At 40.7% G+C, this 15,468-nt stretch overlaps 1 protein-coding gene across 1 annotated transcript; it reads left to right on the top strand.

The window, feature by feature from the left end:
* The first annotated feature begins 11,589 nt into the window (after window positions 1–11,589).
* Window positions 11,590–15,468, top strand: lrrc10 (leucine rich repeat containing 10). Its single transcript, XM_035736677.2, has 2 exons — window positions 11,590–11,828; window positions 12,095–15,468. Exon 2 carries the CDS (start codon window positions 12,151–12,153, stop codon window positions 13,003–13,005), a length of 855 nt encoding a protein of 284 aa, XP_035592570.1. The 5' UTR covers window positions 11,590–11,828; window positions 12,095–12,150; the 3' UTR covers window positions 13,006–15,468.

Below are 15,468 nucleotides of genomic sequence, written 5' to 3'. Positions count from 1 at the left end.
TACAACCTCATTATTGCGGAGTCCTACTAGGAAAACTACATTTGCGTTCTAGATGACTAACATGAGCATGATGCTGCCCAGTTGCTCATCAATTTAGTCTATAAAATGCCTGTTTTGTTTGAATATAGAAGGTGATGTGTAGGAACTAGACTATTTCATTGATATTTCGGCTGTGTGCAGCCTTGACCGATCCCATGGGATGATGTGTTGCACTCTACGATGATAAGCCTTTTCTTTGCCATATTATAGCCCTATTCCGACGTGTATTACTAATGAGGTTGGTTTTGTAATTATTATCCAAGTATGTGCATTATTTATTCCAGAGGACGATTCACACAGGATTCGTTTTTTCAAAACTGTAATTCAATGTTTATTCACAACCATTCAAAACTTTGGGGTCACTTAGAAATGTCCTTGTTTTCCATGAAAACATACAGAAAATGAATAGGAAATATGGTGAAGATGTTGACAAGGTTATTAATAATGATTTTTAATTGAAATAATAATTGTGTCCTTCAAACTTTGCTTTCATCAAAGAATCCTCCATTTGCAGCAATTACAGCCTTGCAGACCTTTGGCATTCTAGTTGTCAGTTTGTTGAGGTAATCTGAAGAGATTTCACCCCATGCTTCCTGAAGCACCTCCCACAAATTGGATTGGCTTGATGGTCACTTCATATGTACCATATGGTCAAGCTGCTCCCACAACAGCTAAATAGGCTTGAGATCCGGTGACTGTGCTGGCCACTCCATTATAGACAGAATGCCAGCTGACTGCTTCTTCCATAAATAGTTCTTGCATAGTTTGGAGCTGTGCTTCGGGTCATTGTCCTGTTGTAGGAGGAAATTGGCTCCAATTAGGCACCGTCCACAGGGTATGTCATGGCGTTGCAAAATAGAGTGATAGCGTTCCGTCTTCAAGATCCCTTCTACCCTGTACAAATCTCCCACTTAACCACAACCAAAGCACCCCAAAACAATCACATTGCCTCCACCATGTTTGACAGATGGCATAAACCCTCCTCCAGCATTTTTTCATTTTTCTGCGTCTCACGAATGTTCTTCTTTGTGATCCGAACACCTCAAACATAGATTTGTCTGTCCATAACACCTTTTTCCAATCTTCCTCTGTCTGGTGTCTGTGTTGTTTTGCCCATCTTAAACTGTTATTTTTATTGGCCAGTCTGAGATATGGATTTTTCTTTGCAACTCTGCCTAGGCCAGCATCCCGGAGTCGCCTCTTTACTGTTGATGTTGAGGCTGGTGTTTGCGGGTACTTTTTCATGAAGCTGCCAGTTGAGGACTTGTGAGGCATCTGTTTCTCAAACTAGACACTCTAATGTACTTGCCCTCTTGCTCAGTTGTGCATCGGGGCCTCCCACTCCTCTTTCTATTCTGGTTAGAGACAGTTTGCGCTGTTCTGTGGAGGGAGTAGTACACAGTGTTGTACGAGATATTCAGTGTCTTGTCAATTTCTCACATGGAATAGCCTTGATTTCTCAGAACAAGAATAGACTGACAAATACTGATTCTCCAGATACTCAACTAGTCTAAAGAAGGCCAGTTTTAGTGCTTCTTTAAATCAGCACAACAGTTTTCAGCTGTGCTAACATAATTGCAAAAGGGTTTTCTAATGATCAATAAGCCTTTTAAAGTTATAAACCTGAATTAGCTAACACAACGTGCCTTTGGAACACAGGAGTGATGGTAGCTGATAATGGGCCTCTGTATGCCTATGTAGATATTCCATTAAAAATCAGCCGTTTCCAACTACAATAGTCATTTACAACATTTACAATGTCTACACTGTATTTCTGATCAATTTGATGTTATTTTAATGTACCAAAAATGTGCTTTTCTTTCAAAAACAAGGACATTTCTAAGTGTCCTCAAACGTTTGAAAGGTAGTGTATGTCTAGACGATAATAGGCTACACTGATAACTCGTGCTTGGCTGCCAAATGTATGGGTCTCCCCATAATATTTAAATAGATGATGTGTGATCCTAATCATTATTTTAATGATCTATGGTAGACTTCCTACCTCTACAATTTCTGTTTAATTTGTCAATATTACCTTTTTATTCATTGATTTACTGGCCACCATTACTGTGGTTACATATTCAGTGTTTGTATTGACCAGCAAACCCACTGCAGCCTACCTCACTAGCCTACACCTTACTCTCCATCCCTGCTTTGGACAATTAATAGCATGACTCTCGTACTTTGCCCTTTTCATTTATGGTTGATATTAATGACGAAAGGAGATATTATCTGTCTCTCTCCTATTGTGTATCACTATTAAATGCTGTAAAAATAAAACAAACTGGCAAAATAAGTACTTAAAACTACCAATTATTGTAGATAAATATTAATGAAAGGGGTAAACACAACACTGGACTGAACCCACTAATTGTCGAACTAATATTAATGTACAACAATATAGAAGATAAGTGACTAGAGGTTATGCAATATGGGTGTATATCCACTGCATGCTTCTTAGGTGTGTAATTAAATAACCCACCCAATCTACCTACCTCATCCTAATATTGTTTCTATGTACTTTTCTGCTCTTTTGCACACCAGTATCACTACTTGCACATCATCATCTGTTCATCTATCACTCCAGTGTTAATCTGCGAAATTGTAATTACCTTGCTACTATGGCCTATTTATTGCCTTACCTCCTCACGCCATTTGCACACACTGTATTTAGACGTTCTTTTTTTTCTATTGTGTTATTGACTATGTTTGTTTATTCCATGTGTAACTCTGTGTTGTTGTTTGTGTCGCACTGCTTTGCTTTATCTTGGCCAGGTCGCAGTAGTAAATGAGAACTTGTTCTCAACTAGCTTACCTGGTTAAATAAAGGTGAAATAAAAAATTTAAAAATGAAATGACATGACCAAGGAGATATTGCAAATTTGAAACAATGAAAAATGTACGTTACACCGCGTAATTCTACAGTACACAAACAAGAGTGTGCAATATAGAAGGGTAGTCAGTGGACATTAGATAACATGACAAAGAAGCTATTGAAATTCTACATTTTGAAAAATTATTTTAAAATCTTGTGAGATGAAAATTGACAAACTAAAGGGTGTGCAATGTGTAGGCCCACTGAGTTGACATTCTGAACCTTGTTTGAAGTAACAAGGTCACATGACCAAGGAGCTATTGAAATTCTACAATTTGAAAAATGCATGTCAAACCATGTGAGATGAAAATGGACAAACAAAAGTGTGTGCAATACAGAAGGGTAGTCAGTGGACATTCTGAACCTTGTTTGAAGTCAGTAGATCACATGACCAAGGAGCTATTGAAATTTGAATGTAAAAAAAAGTGTGTACTTTGTTTACGCTCCCTAACTAATTAAACGTGTAATACAAAATGCTGCTCACATTTCCACATGTTAATTAGCTTTGGAAAGCGAATTAATGTCCAAATCTTGAAAATAAGACCTGTGCAATGTTGTGCGCAATTCTTCCAACATCATGACACTTATTTGGTGTCTGTGGCTCAAGTGGTTTGAAAGCTTTTGAGGTTTGAAAGCGCAAATATCCGTTGAATATCCAACTTGAAACGGTCTTTACATCCGTAGCGCAAATGTGTTTTATAATTGTAACGTCTGATAAACTTGGGAATGGAATTCTAAACACAGCGCTGTGAAAACAATTAAGAAGTCAGAGTTTGGGAAACACTGAGATCCTATGCACAATGTAGCCTCATCATATGTCTAATATTTGGCCTAACGTGTTAGGGAGATACCTATGTTTGACGGTGATCCTCTAAATTTTAGGCCATTCATGCATGCATTTGAGCATGGCATAGAAGATAAGACAAGCAGCCACCAGGATAGGCTCAATTACCTGGAACAGTACACCTCTGGTCAGCCCAAGGATCTGGTCCGTAGTTGTCTGCATATGGAAGCCAGAAGATGCTATGCAGAGGCTAAGAGGTTGTTAAAAGATCACTTTGGCAATGAAATCAAAGTCACCACTGCTTACATGGAAAAAGTTTGAAACTGGACAAAGATCAAACCGGATAATGGAAAGGGACTGGGTGGCTATGCACTCTATCTAGAGGTTGCTGTAACGCTATGCAAGACCTACAGAACATGGAAGAGCTTAATCCTCCCTTCAACAAAAAGTTGATCATGTCAAAACTTCCCTACAAGCTAAGGGAAAAATGGAGGCCTACAGCATGTGATATTTTAGAGAGAAGCCACCTGAAGGCCCAGTTCAGTGACATTGTGACATTCATGGAAAAATAGGCCAAAATATTGCAGGATCCGTTGCATGGAGATATTCAAGATCCCCTGTCCAACAAAAGGTTTTTAAAAACCAGAACAGCAGCTGACTTTAAACAGCAGTTCAAGTCCAAGAGTAGGGCACGCAGCTTTGCCACTGCAGTAGCTGTAGTGGCAGATTGTGACCCTGAAAACCCTCTAAAAGAACAAACATTCAAAGTAAAGAGACCAGGCATCTACCCTTCTGATGCTCCCAGCATCGCATGTGTATTTTGTGCTGGTGAGCATTTATTGGTTGACTGCCAACAGGTGAAGGCCCAGCGACACAAATCCAAGGTTGAGTTTGAGATCAAAAAGTCTTTGTTTTTGCTGTTTGATAAGAGGACACTTAAGAAAATAATGTAAAAGAAGGATGACCTATCAGAGCTGTCAAAGAAAGCACCCCACTATCCGGCACATTGAAGGAAGAGAGATGTAGATTTCAAAAGGCAGATACGAGGGGTGTAGCAGTAAAGCGGGAGAAGACTGTCAGCAGTGCTCTTGTTTCACTGGAAGCTGGTGAAGATACCGGGGCCGGTACAGATTGTGCACTTGCGCCAGTTCAAGTAAAGATGGCAAATGGAAGCAAGTCTGTTAACTTATGTGTTTCTCGATAATGGTAGCTCAGCAACATTTTGTACAGAGAGACTGAGGCAGCTGAAAGCTAAAGGCAGTGAGACTGAAATTCTGCTATGCATAATGGGGCAGGAGAGTTGTACCAAGAGCTTTGAGATATCTGGATTAGTGATTGGCAATGTGGAAGGCGACACATTTCTTGCATTACCAAATGTCTACACCCAGAATAAGATCCCAGTGACAAGAGAAAACATTCCCACTCAGAAAGATCTCAAAAGGTGGCCATACCTGAAAGAGGTTCAGTTGAAGGAGATTGATGCCAACGTAGAACTCCTGATTGGCGTAAATGCTCCAAAGGCAATGGAACCCTGGCAAATCATAAATAGCCAAGGCAACCAAAACCCTCTTTGGATGGGTGATGAATGGTCCTCAACAATTGTACCATGGCAGAAGAATCTTGGCGTCCTACGATGATGGTCAATCGTATCTCAATGGCCGACCTGGGGGTTCTTCTTGTAAATCAGTACAACCATGACTTCCCTGAGAGAGAGTATGAAGAGAAAAGTGAGATGTCAGCTGAGGATCGTAACTTTATGGAGATAGTATCAAGCTCCATAACCCTCAAAGACCGTCACTACTACTTACCGTTGCCCTTTCACAACAAAGATGTAGTCCTGCCAAACAATCATGACATGGCAGAGCAGAGCAGCGGGCTCTAAATATTATCAGGAAGTTCAAGAAGGACGAAGGTTACGCTGCAGAGTACAAAGGCTTCATGGAAGATGATGATAACAAAAGGTTACGACGAGAAGGTACCACAAGAACAGCTCCTCAGAGAGAAAGGCAAGGTATGGTACATACCACAGGAACAATACGAGTGGTGTTTGACTGTTCATCATCCAATAAAGGCACATCTCTCAACAGTAAACTCCAAGAACCTGATCTGAAAAACACGCTTATAGGAGTCTTGCTAAGATTTCGGCAAGAGCACATTGCCATGATGGCAGACATCGAAGGAATGTTCCATCAAGTACGTGTCCATGAAGATGACTTAGACTTCCTGCGATTCCTATGGTGGCCGGACAGTGATACTAGCAAAAGACTACAAAAGAGTACAGAATGAGGGTACATCTTTTCGGTGCTATATCCTCTCCAAGTTGTGCAAACTTTGCATTGTGAAAAACTGCAGAAGACAACTGTGAGAGGTACGACGAAGATGTGATTCAAACAGTCAAGTCCAACTTCTATGTTGATGACTTCCTCAAGTCAGTGGCCACAGAATGACAAGCCATAGCTCTCACAAAAAAAGCAAATTCTTCAAGAGCTCTGCAAGCTAAAGTGTGGATGGGACGAAGTCATCCCCGAAGAACACTCTGTTTCATGGAAGAGATGGCTCTCAGAGCTGGACCAGCTGTCCAGATTCCAGATTGATAGGTGTGTGGTGCTTGAGAACTTTGGTCAAGACCGCACAGCTGCATCACTTCGGTGATGCAAGTGAACAAGGTTATGGCACGGCAAGCTACCTTAGGTTTACAAACGGAATGGAAAAGGTCCACATTGCATTCATACTGGGGAAATCAAGGGTGACTCCACTCAAGCAGATGATGATCCCCAGACTGGAACTTGCCACAGCAACATTGGCAGTGTGAGTGGACAGGATGTTAAGGTTGGAGCTCCAGATTGAACTTGAGAAGTCAACTTTCTGGACAGATAGCCAGTCTGTGCTAAAATACCTCCACACCGATACCAAGAGATTCAATACCTTTGTGGCTAATAGGGTTGCTATGATTTGTGACCTATCGAAAGCAAAACAGTGGAGGTGTAACGTGTGTTGTTTGAAGGAGACCAAGGCGCAGAGTAATTTGTGGTCATCATATTTATTTAAATGAGAACCAGCAACAAATTAACAAAGTGAAAACCAAAACAACCGTACCGTTCCGTAGGCTACAAGAGCTGTACAAAAACAAGATCCCACAACATAGGTGGGAAAAAGACTACCTAAGTATGATTCCCAATCAGAGACAACGATAGACAGCTGCCTCTGATTGGGAACCACACTCGGTCAAACACAAAGAAATACAAAACATAGAATGCCCACCCCACATCACACCCTGACTTCACCAAATAGAGAAATAAAACGGCTCTCTAAGGTCATGGCGTGACAGGAGGTATTTAAACTCCAAACACAACCCAGCCGATGATGCCTTGAGGATTACATGTTGAAACTTTCCTGAACTCAAAGAGACAAGAATTTATGGAGAAAGTCCCTGAGGAGTTTGGCTCCATCCCTCCGGATGATCCAGAGGTGAGAAAAGACGTCCTCGTAAACAGTACAATGGTGGAAGAAAAGAGTCCGACCAGCAAACTGATTGAGTACTATTCAACATGGAACAGCTGGAAGAAAGCAGTTGCCTGAACTCTTGACATCTTTGGAACTCTTCAACTCAGACTGAGATCTATGGACTATTTTCCTATATGAGACCTTGTATAATTTGTATATACCTATGAACTGTAATAGTGCTCTGGTATAGAATGTTATGTGTATTACATTTGAATATTAAGTAATTGTTGTGCATTAAGAGCAGTTAACAATTAGGGGCCAGTATGTTGGAGACGATTTGGACATATTTGTATAAAAGACAGAACATACAGAGCTCCATGTACGTTTGTGTAAATATATGAAATATTAATGTACATGATGAAATATTAGGTACGTACCTTTATGATTTATATTTACCTGATTGAGATATATTCATTTATTATTAGTGTAACTTAGTTACTTGCTCATTCATTGTACTGTGGTAAGTGTGTTAGAATAAAGGCAGGAAGTTGGGCCTCCTGTGGGGAGGAGACTATAGTCTTTTGACCATCCAGACAGGTCATATTATGTATTTTCCATGTCAAGTAATCTATGCTTTAAGTTGATTGGAGAATCAACTTTTTGTTGCACCACATTCCTGGATCTCATTGAGTGTTTTGGCCGTTTGGAAAACTTGAATGTGGACTGTATGCGTACGAAACAACTCCGCTTTCAGGCTAGGGCAGTGGCTATGATAAAGAGGAAAGGAAGCCACTACACCATTCTTTATTGAACTTGCGTGAGACATTGCAAATCAATAAATAGCTAAATACAGCATTGTGAAAGTCTACAGCCTACATCTTTGTCAGAAAAATTCTATGAGAAACCTATCATTAGCATCACTATATCCTGTTCCTTAATTGTTTGAAACCTGGACGTTTTACTTCAAATTATGAGGCATGTTTTACCTTGCCAAAATCCTACCATAAAAACCTGGTGGCAATATTTTTTTTATTAAGACTTACTAATATGTGTTTCCTGCTCTTTTTTAAAACTTGTTTTAATTGTCTAGCTGCCAAATCCATTATCCAAATCATATTAACAACCCATGATACTTGTATCTTTAAATATTTCCTCTTTCTAACTAATATTTCCATCTTTGTCTGACAAGAAACCCCTTGCATGTGCCTTGCGTATTTTGTGTTTTCTGGAAATGGCATTTTGGAACGTTCACGTGTGACCTACTGCCATGCTGTACATTGCTGCCCCTACAATGTGAAGAAACAATAGTTTGGCAAATAGTTTCCTCCGTTACAAAAATACTGAATCTTAGGAGTCAAGCTTGACATCCAGAAATCCGAGTCGAAGGGCAAGGAGTCGGGGAATCTATTATTTTGGAGTCAACTCCCCACCATACATGGGACCAGAACATAATTACCAATCATTAGTAGATTGCAAATTGACTGCAAGAAGCCCAAACAGATAATACTTTACTAAACACAATCATTTCGACCTTGCTTACTTTTGGGGAACCATGCTATACATGATATCATATTGCATCACCATATCATATTGATACAGTATGTCACTCACTAGCTACGAATCACCTTCACTAATGAATGTCAATAAGGATTCAAAAAGTATTACCTTATATCTATTCTATTTCTAACATTTGAAAGCATCTGCAAGGATTCTCCAGCATTCCACTGTTCTATGTGTTATGCATAACACGTTGTATCATTTCATTTGTGCCATAGTCCTATGGGTTAACAGAGCAGGTTGGAGAGAAGTTGTCCTCTCCAATCTCTCTACAGTATTACATCCTATAGAGGGACCACCATATTTCCCACATTTTCTCTCTCATCAGTCGGTACCATATTGCTAAGCCACCAGATGAAGAGTAATGTGCTGCCTAGAGAGGAGGGCTGGAGCTAAAAACAGTCCATTAGAGCACAGTCTGCCCCCCCCCCCTCAGGCCTGATAAGGGAAATTAAATTCCTGCCCTTTATCTGGAAAATAGCCCCTAATGAAGGTACAGGAGATAATGTAGGAAATTCACACTTCAGAGTGTACTAACGAGACAACAGATGATACCACCTTCCAGATTGCAGAGAATTACGTAACAGGGTTATATAATTGAAAATGGCTCCCATGCACATGCTAGAGTAAGAACAGATTAAGTCACATAATGTGACCAAAAAACAAGCTTAAACTCACTCTACAGTGGAGGAGAGTGGGGTAAGTTGAGACAAAGGGGGAAGTTGAGGTGCCTTTGTTTCTATTTATTTGTCATCTTCTTTTTCTTCTTCTATGGTATTATGGCGGTCAGCAAACAAATGTTAGAAGTGCATGCCACCACCTACTGGATAGGTGAAAACTGATCAACTTTAATGAATAAATAACAGGGGAAGAGGAAGGGAGAACAAAAACTTCACTCCTTCAATCTGATTCAAATGTTGTCTCAGATCCCTACATAGGTTCAGGAGCCTGAGAGGGGTTGAACCTCTTCATTCAGTATTCCCTGTCACGTTTCGGCCATGAAGTCCTGATGATCCCAAAATATTTTTGCCGCCTTCACAATGATTTCTAGTTTCTTTGATTGTTTTCTTTGTTTGTCCAATGCAATTTATCACTTGTGCGATAAACACAATAAAGTCTACCTTCTTCACTGTTAGTATCCCAGGATCCCTCTGATGAATGACATTCAGAGTGGCATCCACTCTCATCTTATATCCACTTGCTCCTTCTGCTACTTGCACTGCCTCCACATAGGAGACCTGCTGGATAGCCCTGATCCTAGCTAGCTACTACAACCGCTTTAACCCTATCAGGGCAATCTGGAGCGTGATTCCCATTACAATTACAGTACCGTGCTTCCTCAGACTCTTCAACAAAAACAAATACTTGCCACATGTCCAAACGTTTTACAATTATAACACTGAAGCAGCTTTTGTACATACTGTCTTCACTGAATATTTCACATTCCCAAATGTTATATGAGTCAGTAGAAAAACTTAATCAAACGACAGCCAAACTGATAGGCTTTCCAACTTCTTTCCGTCAATCATTGGGATTAAAAGAAGTGCATCTCCCACTCCAGGTATGTTCTCCCTAATCCACAAAGCCTCAATGTAGTACGAGACGTCAGAGATGACACCTTTATTCGGTGCCCTACTCTGAAAATCATAGCATTCCACATCATACGTTAATAGTTTGTAGAGCCACAGCGCTCTTTCTGTTCTCTTCACAGGAAATCAACATACCGCTCGCTTCTGGTTACCCTTACCAAATCCACTTTCCCAATGTGTTCTTTACCATCTTTGAGACCACGAACGACCGGGTCACCTAAAAAAAACATCCTTGCTGGTGAAACGCACTCCAACAATATATTCATCTTAATTTCCAACTTTAGACCGTTTATTTCCATTCTTCTTTCTCACCATTGTTCACTTATCATTCTCATCAACTCCACTCGCACCAACATCTGCTTCCATACACAGTGCTTCCACCATCACATGCATTTGTAGGCGGTTTAACTTACCCTGTCATGCGGCTCAACTTACCCCATACGTAAGTTGTAACAAGAGAGCACTTTTTTTTGGACAAGCTATGTTTTCAAAACTGTAATGTTTACATGAATTCTGATTATGTCCAGGGAAATACAACATCCTGAAATATATGTAGATATCTTTGATAGAAAGAATACTATATTTCCCTTGACAGAGTGATGCTGAATGTAAAAAATAGCTCAACTTATCCCACTCTCCCCTATGCAGTCTGGCTCTGGACTGATTGCATCCCATTTTAATCTTCTTTAAAAGGAATTGAAACAGAAAGACTACATACAGTACACTTCCCAGAAGCTCAGTAACCCCAGTCACCAGCTGTGGCTAGGTGTCCATAGCCCTCACACACTCACAGCTCACACCAAGTCAACGTGTGAGCTAAGCAGACAGGACTCCATAACTTGGGGTTGACAAAGCCCAGGCCACTCTGGCATTTACATCCCCCTGATATGCCTCTTTACTTTTTTTGGAGGCTGTTACTTAATTTTCCACTCCATGCAGCAAACATTTCAAACCACCCGATGATTTAAAGCTTTTCCAGCTTGACCAAAACACTCTCTGGCTCTCTCACATGGCTGCTTGCAACACTGCCATAGTTCAGAAACATGACAGCCTCTGGTAACAGTCACAAATTCTGCACATTATTTAAGAGTGAAAGGCCACTTGTGTGGCGATGATAAAGACTTGGCTCCCAGGCTGTGGGAGGGCTTGTAGACGGACGGAATGTAGATGACCTCCCGTGCTCTTTGATCACTTAACACCTCTTATACACTTATCAACTGACTACATTCTGTTCTGCAGAACATAGACCCCCCCCCCCTTGCTCTCTCACGTTATACAGAGGGGGAAAGTCATTAAGCACAAATGGGGAGGAGTGAGCAGCTCGTCATTTGCTACTGCTTAAGAGCCTAGGCAAAGCTCAGAGCCACAGACAGAAAGAGAGCGAGCCAACAGAGGTCTGTGCAAGGGTCTGGGAATATCGGCAACACCTTCATTAGGTGGGATACAACACTGACATACCACTATTTGGGGGAAAGCTGGCAAACATAATTTGGAAGTCTTATTGTGAGAAGGATCCCCTCAATCCACACGACTCTCTAAAGTAGGTGTTTTTATAGAGACCGTCAAGTATAATCTACAGCTTTGTGGGGGTCACAACATGCATGGACTGGTAGTTTGACATTGGAATTGCCTTTCTGGGTTTCAGTCAAGTTGTAAGGGATTCAGTCATCTAGTCATATTTCCAGTGTTATTCTTGTTGTTTTTTGTAAAATGGCATCAGACTTGACAGCTTCTACTGCTAATCATGACAGTTAGAGAATGGACTTTCCTGGACATTCTTCCATGAGCTGCTCACTCCCCCCTCAGCTCTGCGGCTGAACCAGAGTGGGTGTAGGGCAGCATCAGGGAGACTCAGGCTGCTCATGATGGGGAACGTCATACGTGGCGCTGTGGCCTTCATCCCCTCCGAGCGCTGCCAGCGTTTCCTGGTGGGTGACCTGAAGGAGATGCCTCTCGATCGGACGCTAGACCTGAGCAAACTGCAGCTGCGTCGTCTTCCTGTGGCTGCCTGCCTGTTCAATGAGCTGGTCAAGCTCTACCTAAGTGGCAACAACCTGAGCACCCTACCTGCAGACTTGCAGGGCCTGAGGAAGTTGCAACTCTTAGCTCTTGACTTCAACTGTTTCGAGGAGCTGCCTGCGGCTGTGTGTCAGCTACCTCAGCTTAACATCCTGTATCTGGGCAACAACCAGCTCTGGTGCCTCCCCCGGGAGCTGGGCGAGCTGAAAGAACTTAATACCCTGTGGTTGGAGACTAACTGTTTCACTCAGTTCCCCAGTGTGGTCTGCGACCTCCCCAACCTCAAGACGCTCCATCTGGGGTACAACCAGATAAGCAAACTGCCCATGGAGCTCGGTGGGTTAGAGGAGCTGAGGAGTATCTGGCTAGCCGGGAACCAGCTGTGTGAGTTCCCGCCAGTGTTGCTCGCCATGCACCTTCTGGCCGTGATCGATGTGGACCGCAACAAAATCCGCCGCTTTCCTGGTCTGTCCCACTTGCAGGGGTTGAAACTGGTAATCTACGACCACAACCCCTGTGTGAACGCACCTGTGGTCGGGGAGGGGGTCAGAAGGGTTGGACGCTGGGCAGACAGCTCGGATGATGAAGAGGATGGTGAGGATGGGTTGAAAGTGTGTGAGACTCCGACTGAGGTGAAGGAACTTGCCTCCGAGGGACAACTGGACTCACTACTTGAAAAGGGTTGTGGAAGCATCTGACCTTCAACCGTGGCTAAACTGGGGAACAGGATGCCAGTCAAGTGGAGCACTTACTGGAGAACGACCACTTACTGGAGAACGGCCAGCAGCCAGGCCTGATGGTGTTTTGTTCCAAATATGGTCAGGCCAATGATATGGACCTAAACACAGATGACAAATAATAAGCTGTTACGATTGGTTTCCATCATGATGAAACATGGACCTCACGAAGAGTGCCAGGAGGAATCTGATATGAAGTTCTCTACTTTTACATCACTGTCTGCAGACTTGAAGGATTTTCTTTTGCTCGTATTCAGTTAATTTTATAGGTTATTTTCCAATTCAATTAATTTCTGGAGACATGAACCCCAGGGCACACCACATCATTTCAACATGGAAATTGGGGTAATATTGTTGAGACGTTGATCAATGAGATTTCAACCTTTAATCACCCACTCAAAATGACAGACAGAAGTTTGTTGTATTCCCAATGTGTTATCACTATGGTTTCAACCATCTGAAAGCACAACAAAATTCCAATAGAAAAACCATGTCTGATTTTTGTTGTTTTGTTGTCATCTAAAATGTGTTATCACAGCACTTTAAACCATTTTAAAGCACAACAAAGTTAGAATGAAAATACAATGTCAAATATTTTGTATTTATACAACAACTTAATGTGTTATCACTGTGCTTCATCTAATAGCAGAACCAAATGACTTGGATTGCAGTTGAGATTACATTAAAAGTACATATTGCAAGTGATCAATGCTGTTTGAGATTCTGCACAGATAATTTAAGCATTTGTGAAGAGCTCCACAGACCTGCGACCTTTGCATCTTGAACAAGCATGCTTTCTATGATTACAGAAGAAGACATTTATAGTTACATTAGCGTAACCTCAACATGTGGTCATGGATGTGATAGTCATTTTAAGATTGAATAAATACTATTACATTAGTTTGTAAGTTAGCAAAAACTTTAAGCTATTTACTGTCTTACAAAAGTAATGTTGAATTGTGTTTGGTTGACAACGCAACCAAATATCAACATTTAAAGGATATCTAATGCTTGCATAGTTTCCTCTGAGCCACTGGCTAAATCATATGCTTAACATTTTTTTTTTGGTTTAGTTGGAGATGTAAATCCAACATAATTTGTTAACTTGTCAACAAGTTAATAGGCTATTTACTGTATTGCAAAAGTGATATTGAATTGTGTTTGGTTGTCAACGCAACCAAATATCAACATTTGAATGAGATTTACAGTGGGGCAAAAAAGTATTTAGTCAGCCACCAATTGTGCAAGTTCTCCCACTTAAAAAGATGAGAGGCCTGTAATTTTCATCATAAGTACACTTCAACTATGACAGACAAAATGAGAAAAGAAATCCAGAAAATCACATTGTAGGATTTTTAATTAATTTATTTGCAAATTATGGTGGAAAATAAGTATTTTTGGCCCATTCCATACATGCACAATTGGTGGCTGACTAAATACGCCCCCCCACTATATCTAACTTTTGTGTCACTGACGTGGTCTGACTTTAATTCCAGTCTGTCTACAAATTATTAATTGATATGTTGGATTAAAGTCTCAAACAATAAACAAGTTAAATAATAGGAATACATTTAAGAAAACTTTAAATGCACTTCAAATAAAGTTTGATTTAGTCCCATTCATTCAGATTTTTGGTTAAGATGGAAACATGAATCCCACATATCAATGATTAATTTATACATTACATTTTAAATCAACCAAAGCTTGAAACTCTAGGCCTTTATGTATTGTCTATTTTTAGTTGAATCCTGAGTTGAATTGAAACAATAGCGGTTGATTACTTAGCCTGAATAGTATCATTGATGATATGACAAAGAATATGGTTAGAGCAACAGTGAATATATTTAATTATTAATAGATCTATCAATATCATGATAGCACATTGGTAGTCGTCACTGTCAAATATCAAAGCTAAGCAGGACTGGGCCTGCTTAAAAAAAACCTGGATGGGATATCAAATGAATAGCTGTTGTAGATAGGTCAAGTAAGAGGTGCTGCCCAGCCTATAGTTTTTTTAAATTCTGATAGTGGATATACAATTGAAGATCTGACATTGTTTCAATGGTACAAACTCAACATGTGTTACACAAGGTTTGCATGTGTTCATTAAAATTACGACAATTATGTGGTTGAAATTTCACCCTCAAAGCAGCAATTTACATTGATACATTTTTTCAAATGATATGTATTTTCCATGTAGATTAGACATCACAATACGTTGACAAATTACATTGACACAATGTTGATTCAACCAGTCTGTGCCCAGTGGGAAGGAAATTCTGCCAGATGACTCTATTCATGAACCTTTGCTGGGGACAGCATACTTACTGTACAGTGCATTTGGAAAGTATTCAGACCCCTTGACTTGTTCCACATGTTATGTTACAACCTTATTCTAATATGGATTAAAGTTTTCATTCAGGA

The sequence above is a fragment of the Oncorhynchus keta genome, chromosome 26 (assembly GCF_023373465.1).
Source record: "Oncorhynchus keta strain PuntledgeMale-10-30-2019 chromosome 26, Oket_V2, whole genome shotgun sequence".
NCBI lineage: Eukaryota > Metazoa > Chordata > Actinopteri > Salmoniformes > Salmonidae > Oncorhynchus > Oncorhynchus keta.
Note: the sequence above shows the minus strand (reverse complement) of the source record. Positions and strands in the feature narration are given on the sequence as shown.